At 35.2% G+C, this 17,523-nt stretch overlaps 1 protein-coding gene across 7 annotated transcripts in view; it reads left to right on the top strand.

Moving 5' to 3' along the window:
• The window catches only part of Ap2b1 (adaptor related protein complex 2 subunit beta 1), a 128,852-nt gene that overhangs the window by 51,999 nt on the left and 59,330 nt on the right, over positions 1 to 17,523 (top strand). For all 7 annotated transcript variants that reach the window (XM_078042430.1, XM_013357042.4, XM_013357040.4 and 4 more), the window contains 8 exons: positions 229 to 419; positions 2,400 to 2,621; positions 2,905 to 3,025; positions 3,168 to 3,263; positions 5,931 to 6,046; positions 7,970 to 8,135; positions 9,597 to 9,695; positions 16,032 to 16,291. In XM_078042430.1, the coding sequence (XP_077898556.1) occupies positions 229 to 419; positions 2,400 to 2,621; positions 2,905 to 3,025; positions 3,168 to 3,263; positions 5,931 to 6,046; positions 7,970 to 8,135; positions 9,597 to 9,695; positions 16,032 to 16,291 (1,271 nt within the window). The remainder of the gene's footprint in view (positions 1 to 228; positions 420 to 2,399; positions 2,622 to 2,904; positions 3,026 to 3,167; positions 3,264 to 5,930; positions 6,047 to 7,969; positions 8,136 to 9,596; positions 9,696 to 16,031; positions 16,292 to 17,523) is intronic.

The following is a 17,523-nucleotide window of genomic DNA, read 5'->3' as shown; positions in this document are numbered from 1 at the left end:
TGCCTTGACCACTAGGAAGCCATATATATTATTCCTGGTGTCTTATATATGTTTTAAAAATATATATTAAAAATATATTTAAAAATATGTATATTTGCCTGACTAGATAAAATGTCCAGGAATGGTTATGAGTTGAGATCTATAAAGTGATCCAGCAAAGGTTGAATAAGTGTTGGACATCATTGTGCTGTTCTGGGTGCATCAAGGTCATATCTGTTTGTTTCCCAGGTGGTGGCTAATGCTGTGGCAGCATTATCTGAAATCAGTGAGTCTCACCCAAACAGCAACTTACTTGATCTGAATCCTCAGAACATTAATAAGCTGCTGACAGCTCTAAATGAGTGCACAGAATGGGGCCAGATTTTCATCCTGGACTGCCTGTCTAATTACAACCCTAAAGATGATCGGGAAGCTCAGAGGTCAGTCTGTTTTCCTGGATAATAGCTAAGAGTCTTGCCAGATTCAATAAGTTATAGTTTCTACTGTTAGAATCATAGTCTTTATGATTGAGGAAATTGAGGGACATGTGGGGTAGACATTGTTATCCCCAAAACATTTTTCTCACTGAATTCAGGAACATTCTAGGTTGTGGAGTAAACCATGCCAAAAATAACACTTTCTAAGAAATGTATGCTTTTCATTTCTTATTTGAGCAGTACCTTTGCTAAACCTCCCTCATTGTCTCCCATGTCTTAGTTCCTAGCCATTTGGCAAATAAAAGGTTATTGAATGTTTGCAGTGATAACACTTTTCATTCTGATACATAGTAAGTGACTTCATACTATAGTTATTTAACTGAACTATACCTATAATTTAGTACTAGAAAAAGCATGTTAAAGTCAGCAAAATATATGCTGCCTCCCATTACCTATAGAAATCATATGAGTCTGAATTTGGAGATTTTGGAAATCACATCTTGATCTTTTTAGCCCTTTACTTCCTTAGTGTTACAAATTTTCCTTTACTGTTAGAAATGACTACTGAATTCATCTACACATACATATTTTTTATTTATCACCAATTTTTATTGAGCATTTTGTGTATGTAGACAATGTACTAGGCAGATACTTCTGAAGAAACATTGGCTCTTCATTAAAGTTGACATTTTAATTATGTTAAATAAGAACCTTCCTTGCTTGTCTGAAACTGATTCCCAAGCTATTAGAATGTAAACACTCTTCAGTTCACCAGGAAATTATTCCCTATGGACTTAACTAACACCTCCAATATTTTTCTTCCATCATTGAAAGTACAAAATGTGGAAAGAACTTTACTTAGAATTTTATTTTTTGTTGGTTATTGACATTAACACTCATTCATGCATTCACTCAGTAAATATTCAGCCCATGCTGTATGATAGGTACTCTGTAGGCTCCAAGGATACAGCAGTGAACAGACAAAACTCAGGATCCTCATGGAGGATTTATTCTGAGGGATGGGTGTAGGAGTATGTATAATATGCATAATATGATACAATATGTAATATGTCAGATGGTGATAGGTGCTAGCAAGTAAAACAAAAGAAAGGAAAAGATTAAGAAATGCTAGGCATTTGGAGGTGAGGGATTGCAGTTTTTAAGAAGAGTAGTCAGAGAAGGCTTACTGAGAAGGTAAATCAGTAAGGTGAGGAATCAGCCAAGTAGGTATAGGAGAGAATAACATAGCCTGCATATCTTGTATTCTTAATATAGATAGTAAGCTAAGGAAAGTTATATTGTCCAGAACTATCAAAAATAGATTAGTTCCTGAGAACACTGCATAGATAATTAAATATCCAATATTTCATGAGGCATCTATGCATAGGTGGCAGGGACTAGGAGAAGGGGAAGAAGTTGGGAGAATATTACAATGATGTTCTGATATTTAAAAAAAAAAAATTCAGAACTTTTCTTATTATCCTGAGGCATGAGTTGGGTAGTTTTTCTTGCCAACTCACTTCTCTATCTTACAGTGAAACCTTAAATCACAAGTGGGTTGTTGTCTCTTACTACGAAATAACTCTCAGAATGCTTAATTTGACTTCTTATAGGTTGAGTAGAAATGGGCTGTGAGGCAGGGAGCCCTAACATAATATGGGGAGACAAAAGAGGACTATAAAACCAGAAGGTAAATGGCATGAGCTCAAGTGTTTGGGGTATCACTAATTTCCTTCCAGTTTGAACATTCCCTGTTGCTGGTTTCCTGATGTCTTCTGATATCCCTGCTCTGCCTGTAGTTTTCTGGGAATGAAGCTTCTGCAGTGTCGGATCCCCATTTGACTAAGCATGGAGATTTGACTTTTCTAACTGATTCTTTAATTTCTTGATACCTGGGCCATGGGACTCTGAGCATTACCTCATAAAATGGATTGAGCAAAGAAATTACAACCTAAGGTATTAATTTTCCTTTTCTGCCCTCAGCATCTGTGAGCGGGTAACTCCCCGCCTGTCCCATGCCAACTCAGCCGTGGTGCTTTCAGCGGTGAAAGTCCTAATGAAGTTTCTAGAGTTGTTACCCAAGGATTCTGACTACTATAATATGCTGCTGAAGAAGTTAGCTCCTCCACTTGTCACTTTGCTATCTGGGGAGCCAGAAGTGCAATATGTTGCCCTGAGGAACATCAACCTAATTGTCCAAAAAAGGTTGGAAATAGTGAATTGGTGATTAAAGTGTTTGTAATTTTGAAATAAGTTTAATATCAATATTTGATAGGTCATTGTTAATCATTTTTTAAATTTATGAAAATGAAAACAGGGTTTGATTTCTAGCATTGCAAAGAAAAAGTAGAGGAGTAAGAGGAAGTTTGTAATTTTTTTTTTCCTGGGTGGTGGAATGGGAAGAGGTATAGATTTAATACAGACTCAGAAGGATATATCAATAAATATGTGCCTTTACCTCCCTTTTTTGTGTTTATGTGTTCCACAGGCCTGAAATCTTAAAGCAGGAAATAAAAGTCTTCTTTGTAAAGTACAATGATCCCATCTATGTTAAACTAGAGAAATTGGACATTATGATTCGTCTGGCATCCCAAGCCAACATTGCTCAGGTCAGACTTTAAGTAGTCTCAAATGTATGATGACTTAGACCTTAAGGTCTGGTGACTTAGAGCTTAAGGTCTGGCCTTCAGAAGAAGTGAGGTTGCTATTTTAGAATCCTTATTTATTACCCACTTCCTCAATATTTGACAGGTTCTGGCAGAACTGAAAGAATATGCCACTGAGGTAGATGTGGACTTTGTTCGAAAAGCTGTGCGGGCCATTGGACGATGTGCCATCAAGGTGGAGGTATGTGTCCAGTGGGAATTGAAATCACAAATTTTGTGTTTCTGAGTGATTTCATTCCTCTCTTTAAAACATATTTTTTAACAATTATTATTATTTTTTTAGTTGTACATGGACATAATACCTTTTATTTATTTTTATGTGATATACTGAGAATCAAACCCAGTGCCTCATGTGTGCTAGGCAAATGCTCTAACCCAGTCCCTCTTTGAAATATATTTTTAAAGTTTATCAAAATAAGAAAGAACATAGTTAGTAGATTAAAGGTTTGTTTTTTTTTCTTTTCAGTACTAGGGACTGAAATCAGGGGTGCTTTGCTGCTGAATACTCTGCAGCTTAGCAAGACTCTTTCTCAAAATAAAAAATAAAAAGTGTTAGGGATGTAGCTCAGTTGTAAAGCCCCTGGGTTTAATCCCCGAATCCCCAGTACCCCAGAAAGAAATTAAAAAAAAAAACTCAACATGAATTTTTCTTTATTCATTTTATTACTTTTATATTTTGATAGTAGGGATTGAACTCAGGCATGCTTAACCACTGAGCCACATCCTCAGCCCTTTTTATATTTAATTTAGAGATAGGGTCTCACTAAATTGTTTAGAGCCTTGCTAAGTTGTTGAGGCTAGCCTCCCAAGATGCTGGGACTACAAGTGTGTGCCACCACAGAAAATAACAGTTGTCTTTTTTTTTTATTTTGAGAAAGGGTCTCCCTGAGTTACCAACTTTGTGCTTGAACTTGCTGTATTCCTGCCTCAGCTTCCTGAATTGGTGGGATTACAGGTGTGCTGCCGTCTACCTAGCATTTTTATTACATTTTTGCTTGGGGTAGTTTAAATTATTATAGGACTTTTAGAAGATTTTATTAAGGAAATATTCTGTTTCTCTTATCTCCTTGATGTCCCTCCCCGCTCAGGGGTGAGAGGTACTATTTTATTTTAATGCAGCAGATATCATCCAACTAGAATGAAGGCTCTTTTTTTTTTGTTATTGAGGATTAAATCCCTGGGGCACTTTACCGAAGAGGTATATCCCTAGTCCATTTTATTTTGAACCGAGGTCTAAGTTGCCTAGGCTGGCAACTTGTAATCTTTCTGCCTCAGCTTCCCAGCCTGTTGGGATTATAGTTGTCTAGCATATATATAGTACTACCATGTCTAGCAAGATGAGGTTCTTTTAAAAAATATTGTTATGCTGGGTGCCGTGGCACATGACTGTAATCCCAGCTACTTTGGAGGCTGGGGCAAGAGGATCATAAATTCGAAGTCAGCCTGAGCAAATTTAGGGAGATTCCATCTCAAAATATAAAAGTCTGAGGTTGTGACTAAATGGAAGAGCACTCCTAGGTTCAAGTCCCAGTATCTCAAATACAAGCAAAAAATATTGTCACAATAAAATTGACATTCCCCAAAACTAAAAATAATTCTTAATCTTATTGAATGACCAGCTCATGTTTAATTTCCCCTAATTAGCATCAGACTATCTTTTACATTTGGCTTGTTCAAATCAAAATCTAAGCAAGGTCCACACCTTACATTGGGTTAATATGTCTTTTAAGTCTTTTATTTACTTATCTTAGTGTCCCTTATGAGGAATTATTACTTATTGAAGGCTCACAGAATTTCCCAGAAGCTGAATTTGGTTTGTTATATATTAGTGATTTTTTCGATCTCATTTCTCTATCCCCTTAAAATATTTAAATCTAGAGGCTTGGTAAAATTCATGTTGAGTTTTTTTGTTTGTTTCTTTTTGGGATACTGGGATTTGGGGATTGAACCCAGGGGCTTTACCACTGAGCTACATCCCCAATCCTTTATATTTTTTATTTTGAGAAGGGTCTTGCTAAGTTGCCTAGGGCCTCACTGAGTTGCTGAGGATGACCTCAAACCTGTGGTACTTCTGTTTTAGCCTCCTGATTTCCTGGGATTACAGGTGTGTGCCTAGGCATGTTAAGGGTTTTTGACCAGAACACTTCTTAGGCGATGCTGTATACTTCCTTTGGTGTCTCATTAGGAATCACATTGTGGGTGATCCATAAAACGTGTGTAACGTTTGATAGATTGGTCTTTAATTTTTAGGATATGTGTTGAAATTGTTTTCTTTCTTTCTTTCTTTTCTTTTCTTTTCTTTTCTTTTCTTTTCTTTCTTTCTTCTTTTTCTTTTAATGGTGCTGGGGATTGAACCCAGGGCCTTGTGCATGCAAGGCAAGCATTCTACCAACTGAGCTATATCCCCAGCCCTGACACTGTTTTCTTTAAACCTATCACTTAGGCAGGCACAGTAGTGCATGCCTGTAATCCCAGCAGCTCAGGAGGCTGAGACAGGAGGATTTCGAGTTCAAACCTGGCCTCAGCAATTTAGCGAGACTCTAAGCAACTTAGTGAGACCCTGTCTCTAATAAAATATTAAAAGGGCTGGGGATATGGCTCAGTGGTTAAGCACCTCTGGGTTTAATCCCTGGTACCAATTTAAAAATAAATAAATAAATAAAATTTGGTGTGTATCTAGAACTTCTGATGTAGATAAACGTTTTATAATTCAGTCTCTGCAGTAGTTTGCTGAAATTAAGTGCCTGATCATTAATCAATGCATCTGTATGTTTCAAATCTTGTTATGTTGATATAGTATTATTAGATAGATCATCTGTCTTCTCATTTTTTATGTTCCTTTTTCTAGCAATCTGCTGAGCGCTGCGTAAGCACATTGCTTGATCTAATCCAGACCAAAGTAAACTATGTGGTTCAAGAGGCAATTGTTGTCATCAGGGACATCTTCCGCAAATATCCCAACAAGTATGTCCAAATTCTTCTAACCTTCTTCCTTAAATCATTTAGGAAATGTTTAAGGCACTGGGAAGTTGGCTAGCCCGAAAAACCTGGTGTACCCCAAAGTGGCCTGGGTGTGAAGTGATGCTCCTCCCCCAGCAACACAGGAAAATTCTCTTTTTAATGTAACTTACCACACTAGGATACTTTATTAAAAATTGTAAATATAAAAAGTGGTTAGTACAGGGACTGAAACCTGAGTTTCACTCTGCTTTACTATGTTTTAGAAGAAATGATGCACTACCTTAACACACAGTGTCTTTGGCATAGATTAAAGTTAGCATATCAGAATCACTAAGTAGGAAAACTGTATATTGTTTGGGCATGCCCTTAGTTTATGCCCGTTACCCAGCCACAATTATGATTGTGTTCTTTTTCCTCAGAAATGTCTCAGTTTGAGTGATAAAAACTTATGGTCACCCGACCATAAAAGCAAGGAAGGTAACAGCTATACTCTTCACCTTACATGGTACCTGCTACTTCATGGGAAATTATAGAGCATATAATAGTAAATTACCAGTTTCAGACCTTTTCTGAAATGTCATAGCTGCTCTCATACAGATAAGCAAAATCTGTTTTCCCTTCACAAATTGCAGATTGAGGGGTCTTGGTTTATGGACAAATATTCTCATTTGGGATTGATTCTAAAAGATAGCAACTAAAAAATATGAATGAAATAAGAGCAGCTCTTCTGAGCATCCTAAATCTCATTTTGCCTTACAACCATAGGCATACCTGTACATAAGCTTCTGCCTAGTGATATGCTTAAGAATTAGTGGAAATAGTTTGACATAGGAATGGCTTATTAAGCAGTGTGTATATGTGTGTGTGTGTGTGTGTGTGTGTGTGTGTGTGTGTGTGTGTGTATTATAATTTTCTTAACTTTAGAAAATTTTGGAAAGTACATCATAGATTTTTGCCATTCTCCCAGAAAAAAAGAAGGGTCAGATTTTTAAACTTTTTAGAGTAAGAGTGGGGGTTGTATATCTTAATGATTGATAGAGAAGTGTGTCTGATTTGTCTTAATAAGTGATTATAATAGTAGTTTACTTCTAAGAAAATAGTCAAGAGCATCGTTTGATCGGTAGAAGTAGGGCTGACAAGTGTATTATTCAGTTGTCCAAATGTAATTTATTATATGGTGTTATCTTGATGTTTAAAATTATATTAGTGAAGGAGATGGATTCAGCATGATAAATATAGGTTCCTTAGACCTCTAAAACGAAATAAGTATTTGAATTACTTGTTTCTTTGGAAAACCAAGTCATTAGTGTGTGTGTGTGTGTTTTGGAGAGAAAAACAAAATAAAGTGGGGTTTTTATTCCTTTCTACCATGAAGGCAATAATAATATAGAGGAAAATTTTCTGATCTAGTAGTAAAAAAGATTGTTAGAAACACAAGATAGTACTATTGCCTTACACCACATGTTAATTTTTCTTTCTGAAAAGAATATCTGATAAGTTTTTATTAAAGTCTAGTTATTAAAACAATAGGAGCCAGGCGCGGTGGTGCCAGCGGCTCGGGAGGCTGAGACAGGAGGATCAAGAGTTCAAAGCCAGCCTCAGCAATGGCGAGGCGCTAAGCAACTCAGTGAGATCCTGTCTCTAAATAAATACAAAATAGGACTGGGGATGTGGCTCAGTGATCGTGTCCCCCTAAATTCAATCCCCAGTATCCCCCCACTCCCTGCAACAAAGAAAAGCATAATAGGAAATTTAAGGCATTTATGATCATTTGACTTAAAGTTCTTACGTTCTTTCAAATAAAAATTTTTATAATTCAGTGGTTTGGTTTAGGGTCCTTCTTCCATGGTTTTGCCTTTATCCTTCACTATTAAATGCAGTTCTGAGTTTTGTCCTTGGTAACCATAGTCCATTTTGTTGTATTAGGTATGAAAGTATCATTGCCACTCTCTGTGAAAACTTAGACTCACTGGATGAGCCAGATGCTCGAGCAGCTATGATATGGATTGTGGGAGAGTATGCTGAAAGAATTGACAATGCAGATGAGTTACTAGAGAGCTTTCTGGAGGGTTTTCATGATGAAAGTACCCAAGTAAGTCCTCAGCTGTCCTGTGTCCTAGATCTCTTTGGAAAGATCAGAGAAAGTAAAAGATAAGCAGTTTCTCGCTCGCTTCTCTCTCTCTCCCTCCCTCTCCCTCCTTCTCTCCCTCCCTCTGTGTGTGTATGTGTTTATATATATATATATATAGTATGTTCATTTTTATCCCCAAAGGGATAATCCTTTTCCAGTTGTACTGATTTCTAGTGTAATAAACTAACATAACTCAGACCCGTGGTTTTCAAACCAAGTGAGCAATAGAAACACCTGTGCTTTTTAAATACAGGTTGCTGGGCCTCACCCCCAGAGTCTGACTTAGTAGGTCTGAGATGTGCTTTACTGTTTGCATTTTGTACAAGATTCAGGTTGTTAGTGCTGCTGCTATTGCTAGTCCAGAACTGTACTTGACAGTAATCAGCTTTTTATTTTATTTCACATAAGGGTGAGTACACATTCCTGTTAGTAGTGGCCTTGGTTCATTACAGCAGGGATTTTCATGTGGGACTGTGGTAAAGTTTGAAAAGATTCTCTTCTGGATTAGTCTCCTTCCCATCTTCTGTCTCTCTTCCCTACAAAAAATTGAGGCTTAGGCCTAGAGAAGTAGACAGATTAGTAAGTTCTTTCTCCCTGGCATTTGTACTCATAGCAAATAGAAGTTCATGTGTGTAATCCATTATAGTAATGTTATTTATTTTATTATAGCTTTATCATTGAGTTACATTTCTTTATTTTGAGACAGGATTTTACTAAACTGCCTCTGGTCTTGCTAAGTTGCTGAGGCTGGCTTCGAACTTTAGATCCTCCTGCCCCAGCCTCCCCAGACACTGGGATTTAGGCATCTGGCCCATTATAGTAACAGGCTTAATACAGGGAACACATACAAGCCAGTAGCTTTGTGGTTCAACAGTCCACTTTTTTTTTTTTTTTTTTTGTGGTGTCAGAGATTGAATCCAAGACCTCATGCATGTTAGGTAAGCACTCTACTACTGAGCTACCCTAGCCCAGCAGTCCACTTCTAATTGACTGAGATCTGATAGAATTGCACAGTCTTGACTCTTGCCCTATCTGACAGATAGTTTCATCATCCCATCAAACTTTTAGCTTTGGTTAGAAAGAAATGAGGTAAGACTTGGTCAGGAAGCAGTTTATGCTGCTAGCCTGTTAGCATGTACTTTGAAAAATATAGGAGATAACCTGGCCCAGAAATAAGCCATTTTTTATGCCAAAAATGCAATTTTAGGATAGGATCCTAGTGAGTTTTCAATTAAATACCCTTGTATTTCAGAAGAATAACTTTGATTGCCATTATTGATACTGATTGAGTTTTAACTTTTTTCTCTTAACCAAAAATCAGACTGACTCCATAAGTAATTCATAGTTGGAGAAACATCACTTTAGAGATGATGCCAGGGAATAATATAGTGCCATTCACTTTATCTAATTTTGTTTGTTTAGGTTCAGCTCACTCTGCTTACTGCCATAGTGAAGCTTTTTCTCAAGAAGCCATCAGAAACACAAGAGTTAGTCCAACAGGTCTTGAGTTTGGCAACACAGGTAAGAAATCTGAAAAATGGGAGGGGTTGTTTTGTCTTATTTTAAAGTGTAGGAAATTATGAAACTTCCCAAGAAGGTAAAATAAGGGAAGTTTTCAAAAAGTATGGTATTTATTTACATTTTACTAAGTTATTATTATTAAAACAGTTTCTTTTAATATGTTCCACGCTGGTTGGTATAGCTTTTAAATAAGTTGACTGGCTGTAGTTTTCATGATAATTTATGAAAATTGAACTTAGATTCTGTAGGTTAATGGTGGATATATTTATGTGGAAACAATATCAAGTCTGATGGTACCCTCTCCTTTGTGACTTTGGTTTTCAAATAAAATACTATGCAGATGGGCTGGGGATGTGGCTCAAGTGGTAGCGCGCTTGCCTGGCATGTGCGGGGCGCTTTATAAAAATAAAGATGTAGTGTCCACCGAAAACTAAAAAATAAATATTAAAAAATTCTCTCTCTCTCTCAAAAAAAAAAAAAAATACTGTGCAGACAAGGCATATACCTCGGTAAAGTCTCACACATGGGTTGCCTTTCTCTTGGAAATAATTTTAAAGTGCTTCTGCTGCTTCCTTGCATTTTTAGATATTTTTGGCCCTCTTTGGAATTATATGACATTTTTGTTGAAGAAATTCAGATGGATTATAATTTCAGAAATATGGCCACTGATCTTAAAGACCAGGTGACCATTTTGGATCAATGAAATCAAAATAATTACTTTTACTAGTGTAACTAGTATAATGATTTTCAGCCCATCATGATTTAGTGATTTTCTTAATTGAATTTGAGAACAGATTGGCTGTCAGAATTAAGATGTATGCACATGGAATCAATTCAGATTTTTAATTTACCATTTTTTCTCCTTCTCTTTACAAATGGTATATATTATTAAAACTTAAAGTCCTGTATACGGCTTTGCTTAGTTCTCAGCTGTCATTTTTCCTATTACTAATTTTATACATTTTAAAAATTTATTTGTAAAGAGCACTTTGAAATCTTATCTGGTTCAAACTGAACATTGTAGACTTCTGAGTCTAGATTCTTGATTAATAACTCTGAGGTTATTTGTATTTCTTAAGATGAATTCAAAACAATTTCTTTTTTTCTTTTTTTGTGCACTCTATTTTAACTTCAAGTCCTTATGTAGAATGACAGAATTGGAGCAATTCACATTCTGCCAAAACAATTTCCAAAAGGAATTTTGACCTTGCTCCCTCTCTGCTCACCTGTAAATAATCAAGAAAGTGTCTTGGTTGTTTCCTCTGTTTTCATAAATTCTCAACTCACTTTCCATCTTCATTGTCTGTTAAAGCCTATGTGTTTGTATTTAGTAGGCAGCCTGGAAGAGCTGTGTTTTGGTTTCTTGTCAAGTTCAAACTCAATGTCATTATGTATCGGTATTTATAAAAATTTAAGTGAGAAGGATTCAAGATCCTTCGTTTTTACAGATAGTGTGAAATTCATCTGTGAACCAAGCCGGATTAATAGAAAGCTGGTTGTCTGGACTTGTTATATTTTAACACTAACAGCATTGCTTTTATTGAATCACAGTGGCACTATCAACCAGTAATGATTATCACGAGAAACTATCCTATTAGAGTTGTTTATTTCATTATATTTTCTTCCTTATGATACCCCATCAAATTTCTGACAAGTTTTAGATTTTCTGGTGCATTGATATGTAATTGACTACTCCTCAAAATGCCTTACCTGAGTGATCAAGTTTTTTTTTTTTTTTCCCATCACATTGGTTATTCAGTACCTTAGAGAATATGGAAAGTATTCAGGTTATTGTAGTGTGCATTTTTCTGCCTCTAGTTTTAACTTGTAGTCTTTAGCCTTAGATTCATTTTTGTAAGGTTTGTTAAAATGCTTTCCTGGGACAGGGCAATGTGTAAACAAACTATTCCTGATTTTAGTCTTTATAAGGATTAGTATAAAATGTTAGTAACAGCCACTTGTATAGTGCTTACAATGTTTCAGGTATTCTTTTAAAGCACTTTACATATTAACTTACTTAATACTAATAATAGCTAGTGCTGTTATTGTTCCTGTTTTGTAGATGTCAAAACTGAAACACTGAGAGACCTAAGCCCAGTTGGTATGTCTCGAGGGTCCATGTCCTTATCTACTATGCTATCCTACCCCTCTAGTCTGAAGATTAAGAATTATTTTGAGAATACATAATTTCTGCCTGAAGTACTATTGCATATAAGTCAGTATGCATAAGTGCATTTTATTAGTTTTAAGATATTTGTGTATGATCATTTTATGTTTGATTATACATAAAAGCACTTTCTCTAGGCTTGCCTTTTCTGTCCAGTTAATTAATGATATCTGAGGAATTGTCATAAGAGTAATTAAGTATATTTATGAAAGCCTTTTCCACTGAAAGTTTTTTCTTTTTCTCAAGTTTATAAAATAGTAACCTAATATTTATAGCTGGTGAGTATTAACTTAAGCACAGTATAGTCCACTGAATTGTGTTAATTTGAATTGGGTGGTAAGATTCTATTTTTGCCACTTTACTCTTTCAGGATATGATTGAGTAAATTCACTCTTTTCATATAATATTCAAATTTTCTTTCCACATAGAGGTCTAAGTGAGGAAGTTTCAGGTTATTATTTATAAATACTTCCTCAAGAGCAAATTATTCCTAAAAAAAATTAAAATATAATAAAATTAATTAATTAATTGCATCATTCTTTTCTATTCTTTAACCCTGGCATTTCAAATACTAGAGAAATTTTGATATGACCTATATATACTTTTTTCCTTTACATATGATAAACATTTCTGTTAGAATAATGCAACTTATGAATGTGATAGATTTTCTTGAGATAAAATTTGCCATTTTAATGCTTTATTAATTTTCTGTATCACAATATTCTTTTTTTTTTGTTTTTAACACTCAGTCTGAGTACAAATTAAATCATATACAACTGAGAAAAATAATTTGAAACTGTGTAGTCAAAACCACCAGGGATCTTTTTGAGATTCCGTACAGCACCATGAAAGTTGGTCAAGAACAAGTGCCTTACACAAGGCAGCAAACAGGAACCAAGAAGAAAGTGATTTATCATTTTCTAAGATAGATTGTTGTGATATGAAAGCACCTGTTTGCTATGTTCAGTATAAGAAATACTTTGAAAACACTAATCACAAAGACTCAAGAACTAAAGTTGCATTTCCTGGCCTAAAGAGTCATGTGTTTGAATGAAACCTTGTTCATCTTCAGGATGAAATTGCATTTAGAAAATTGCAGCTAATTACTAAAGATGTTCAGGGTAAAAAGTGCCTGACTTTCATGGCATGGATCATACTGTGACTTTAATATCTTTACATTTTCAAAAAATGGCATAAAAGAATTGAAGTTCATGTTGATGTGAAGACTACTGATAGTTATTTGCTTTGTTCTGTGTGCAGTTTTTTGTTTTTTAAAAAATTTTAATTCTATATGACAGCAGAATGCATTACGATTGATATTACACATATAGAGCATAATTTTTCATATCTCTGTTTGTACCCAAAGTAGAGTCACATCATTCATGTCTTTATGCATGTACTTAGTGTAATGATGTCCATCTCATTCCACCATGTTTTCTATCCCCATGCCCCCTCCCTTCCTCTCCCTCTCCTTTTCCCCTTTGCCCTATCTAGAGTTCATCTAATCCTCCCATGCCCCCTCCAACCACATTATAAATCAGCATCTTTAAATCAGAGAAAACATTTGGCATTTGGTTTTTGGGGATTGGCTAATTTCACTTAGCATTATATTCTCCAACTCCATCCATTTACCTGCAAATGACATGATTTTATTCTCTTTTAATACTGAATAATATTCTATTGTGTGTGTGTATATATATATATATATATATATATATCACATTTTCTTTATCCATTCATCTACTGAAGGGCATCTAGGTTGGCTCCACAGTTTAGCTATTGTGAATTGTGTTGCTATAAACATCTATGTGGCTATGTCCCTGTAGTATGCTGTTTTATGTTCTTTGGGTATAGACCGAAGAGTGGTCAAATAGTGGTTCCAGGGCTGGGGATGTGGCTCAAGCTGTAGCAAGCTCGCCTGGCACACGTGTGGCCCGGGTTCGATCCTTAGCACCACATACAAACAAAGATGTTGTGTCCACCCAAAACTAAAAAATAAATATTAAAATTCTCTCTCTCTTTCTCTTTAAAAAAAAAAAAAAATGGTGGTTCCATTCTCAGTTTTCCAAGGATTCTCCATACTGCTTTCCATATTGGCTGCACCAGTTTGCAATCCCACCAGTAATATATGAGTGTGCCTTTTTCCCCACATCCTCTCCAACACTTATTGTGTTTGTATTCTTAATAACTGCCATTCTGGCTGGAGTGAGATGAAATCTTAGAGTAGTTTTGATTTGCATTTCTCTAATTACTAGAGATGTTGAACATTTTTTCATATATTTGTTGATCGAATGTATATTCTGAGAAGTGTCTGTTCAGTTCCTTGGCCCATTTATTGATTACTAAGTACTAATTACTAAGGGTGTTCAGGGTAAAAAGTGCCTTACTTTCATGGCATGGATCATACTGTGACAGATGTCTTTCATTTTCAAAACATGGCATAAAAGAATTGAAGTTCATGTTGATGTAAAGACTACTGATAGTTATTTGCTTTGTTCTGTGTGTGATTTATTAAGAAAAAAAAAACTGTAGCAATCAAATATGGAAGACAGACACTCTGCACCACTTTTCTACCAAATCAAGAAGGTGATGATGGAAGTCATGACCCAAGAGCTGTAGACAATTTAAAAAAAAAAAAAAGTAATGAATAAATTAATTCTAGACAACATTGGAAAAAAAAAACATTAAAAAAAGCCTGCCGATCTGTTTAGCCTCATCATGGTTTGAAAAAGTAAAAATGCTGTAGTCTGTTTGTACTAGGAAAACTCAAGGAACTTCATGGAAAAACTGCTGGGGCTGAGAAAAGTGCTAAAGTTAAATGAGATGATGTATATGAGCTACAACCCAAGAATCTTTTCAAATTCAGATTTTAATAGTAACCAAAAATCCTCTATGTGATGAAGGAGGGGGAAAACACCCATCAGGGTGGTTGTTCATATTGACAAGTGTCCTTAAGTAGCTAAGTCATGAATCAATTTATCTGCTCACTTAGAACTCATGTGAAATCCCTCATATTGACCTTTTTTAAAGAAATTTATATGTGTGGGTTTTAAATGCAGAAATGAAACGGATTTATTGTTGTTTTTAATAATATGCCATTTGAACAATTTCATATTGCTGCTATATGGACATACCCTAAGAGGTAGATACCTGGATATTTATTGCTACTTTGTAGTGATCATAACAGTGCAAATAAAGTAAGAAGGCAGAGGAGAAAGGGACAACAATTTAAATGTCCATCAATAGGGAATTAGTCAAAATGATGCATAGATATATATACAGTAGGAAATTGCACTTCTATGTGTCAATACAGAGAGCAACTTACAGAACCTTATAAAATATGAAATGGTTATTATAAAATAAATGTGTGTGGGTGAGCTGTCTGGAAAAATATATAGCATTATTACTAATTAAGGCTATCTGGGGAATAGGAAATTGAGGGAGAGGTTTGGATAATTGGGGGAGGTTTCTTTTTTATATTATACAATTCTAAATTGTATGGAGTTGGTAAATTTTTTAGCCATGAGCATAAATATAAAATTATTTTAAAACTGCTATAACAATGAAAAACCATTAAATTCAAGTGCCATCCCTTTTGAAAGCCCTTAATACTACATGCTGTCTATAATGTTGTTTTGATTATTTTGATAATAGTACCTTTCACACTATATTAATAGTTTTTCTGTGAGTTCCTTAAAGTCAGGTACTACGTGTGGTATTTCATTTCTATTACTTAGCCAATGTCTGCAAAGGAGAAGTTTATACATATTTAAGTGAAAAAAGAATATTTGGGTGAAATATATGTAAGTTGTGTGTTATGAATAGTCCTGCTAGTATTTATAGTGGTTTTTAAGAAAATACCTAAAAGTTATTGTCTCAAGGCCATCTCAACCAGTTCAGTTTTACCAGATTAAACTTTGTTTTCTTCTTCCCAGTTTCCCTTCAGATTCGAACTTTAGGATTAACCTATTTCAAATTATATTTAAATTTCTTGAAACATTAGAAATTATAGGATTATGACTGTGTAAAAATTATACTGAGTCTCAGTGGAACACCTCCTTAATAGCTAGTTTGCATAAATCATTACAGCATTGCCTTGATAATCCAGCAGTTTGGGTTTCTATATGAACAGTTCCATATAAACCTTTTTGTACTTGCCTTTTAATTAGGATTCTGATAATCCTGACCTTCGAGATCGGGGCTATATTTATTGGCGCCTTCTCTCAACTGATCCTGTGACAGCCAAAGAAGTAGTCTTGTCTGAGAAGCCACTGATCTCTGAGGAAACGGACCTTATTGAGCCAACTCTGCTGGATGAACTAATCTGCCACATTGGTTCTTTGGCCTCTGTGTACCATAAGCCTCCCAATGCTTTTGTGGAAGGGAGTCATGGGATCCATCGCAAGCATTTGCCAATTCATCATGGAAGGTAAGTAGGTGAACCAAATATGAGTGAGAAGTGTCTATTTAGACAGACTGCTCTTCCTCTTGCTTTTATAGCCTAGATAAGAACTTGCTATGCATTTTTCAAACCTGCTACTATACTGCCCTAGGAAGTCCCTCTGTATTCCAATCTAGGTGTATAATAATATTTAGAAGATTATGGTGGAGAAGTCCTTCTAAATTGATGAAGTCTGAAAGTTGCCTGAGTCTTCAGTAAGATGAGACTAGAAATATTCCCAGAGTTGAAAACTTAGCAAAAAGCCTCTTCATACATTAGCTATCTATCTCTTACTGTAGCTTTGGTTGAGGCTGATTGATAAAGTTGTAGGTACTGCTTCTCTTATACTGTAAACCTACTATAAAATAGTATTTACAGAATTATCTTATATAAACAGCTCAAATTTTATAGTTTTAATTGGACATAGTTTTTTTAGTTAGTTGTGCCCCTTTTTTGCCATATTAAGTTGATCATCAGGAAATTGTTATGAATAGGCTTTCAGGTAACATGAGCTCCTGTTTTGTAGCTACCTTAAAATTTTAATTAAGGAGGGGAAATATTTTTTAGTCCTTATAATGAGATTTTTAGAAACTTCAGAATCTAATTTCTTTATCATTCATAATAAATCTTAAAACTAAGTAGAATTTGCTCCCAAAAGGACTGAGGATGTAGTTCAGTGCAAGAGTGCTTGCCTATGTGTAAAGCTCCAGGTTCAATTCACACACACAAAAAAAGATAATTTTGCTCCCAGAGTAGTTAGAATAACTGAGTTTCCATTAATGAACGTGTTATACCATTGTTTAATGTGTTTTTCTATTTAAGTAGTTCATGAGTCACCAAAAGCATAGAATTTATTTCTTTACAAATTAGTGTAAGTCAGCATTTTGACCTCTGTCTTACCAGACTGTTGGCACAGAAAAAAAGAAAAAGAAAGTGGCAACACTCAAGAAAGTGATAATTTTAAAAAAATATAACTTTAGTCTTTGCTGTTAGTTGAATTGAGTCTTTGGTTTTAGGGTAGTGCTATGATTTTAACCCAAAGGAGATGTGTGGATTCATGAAGATTAGTCCTTAGAACAGATTAGGGTATTTCTTCTTTTAGGCAAGCATGTGCAATATTCTCTAAATATGACTGTGTATTTTTAGTATCTTTAGTATTCTATCCTAATATTTCTCCTGGCCTGTGCTTCAAGTTTTTATATAGATGTGGATTTTCTATT

This window comes from Ictidomys tridecemlineatus, chromosome 3, assembly GCF_052094955.1.
Source record: "Ictidomys tridecemlineatus isolate mIctTri1 chromosome 3, mIctTri1.hap1, whole genome shotgun sequence".
NCBI classification, from domain to species: domain Eukaryota; kingdom Metazoa; phylum Chordata; class Mammalia; order Rodentia; family Sciuridae; genus Ictidomys; species Ictidomys tridecemlineatus.
Note: the sequence above shows the minus strand (reverse complement) of the source record. Positions and strands in the feature narration are given on the sequence as shown.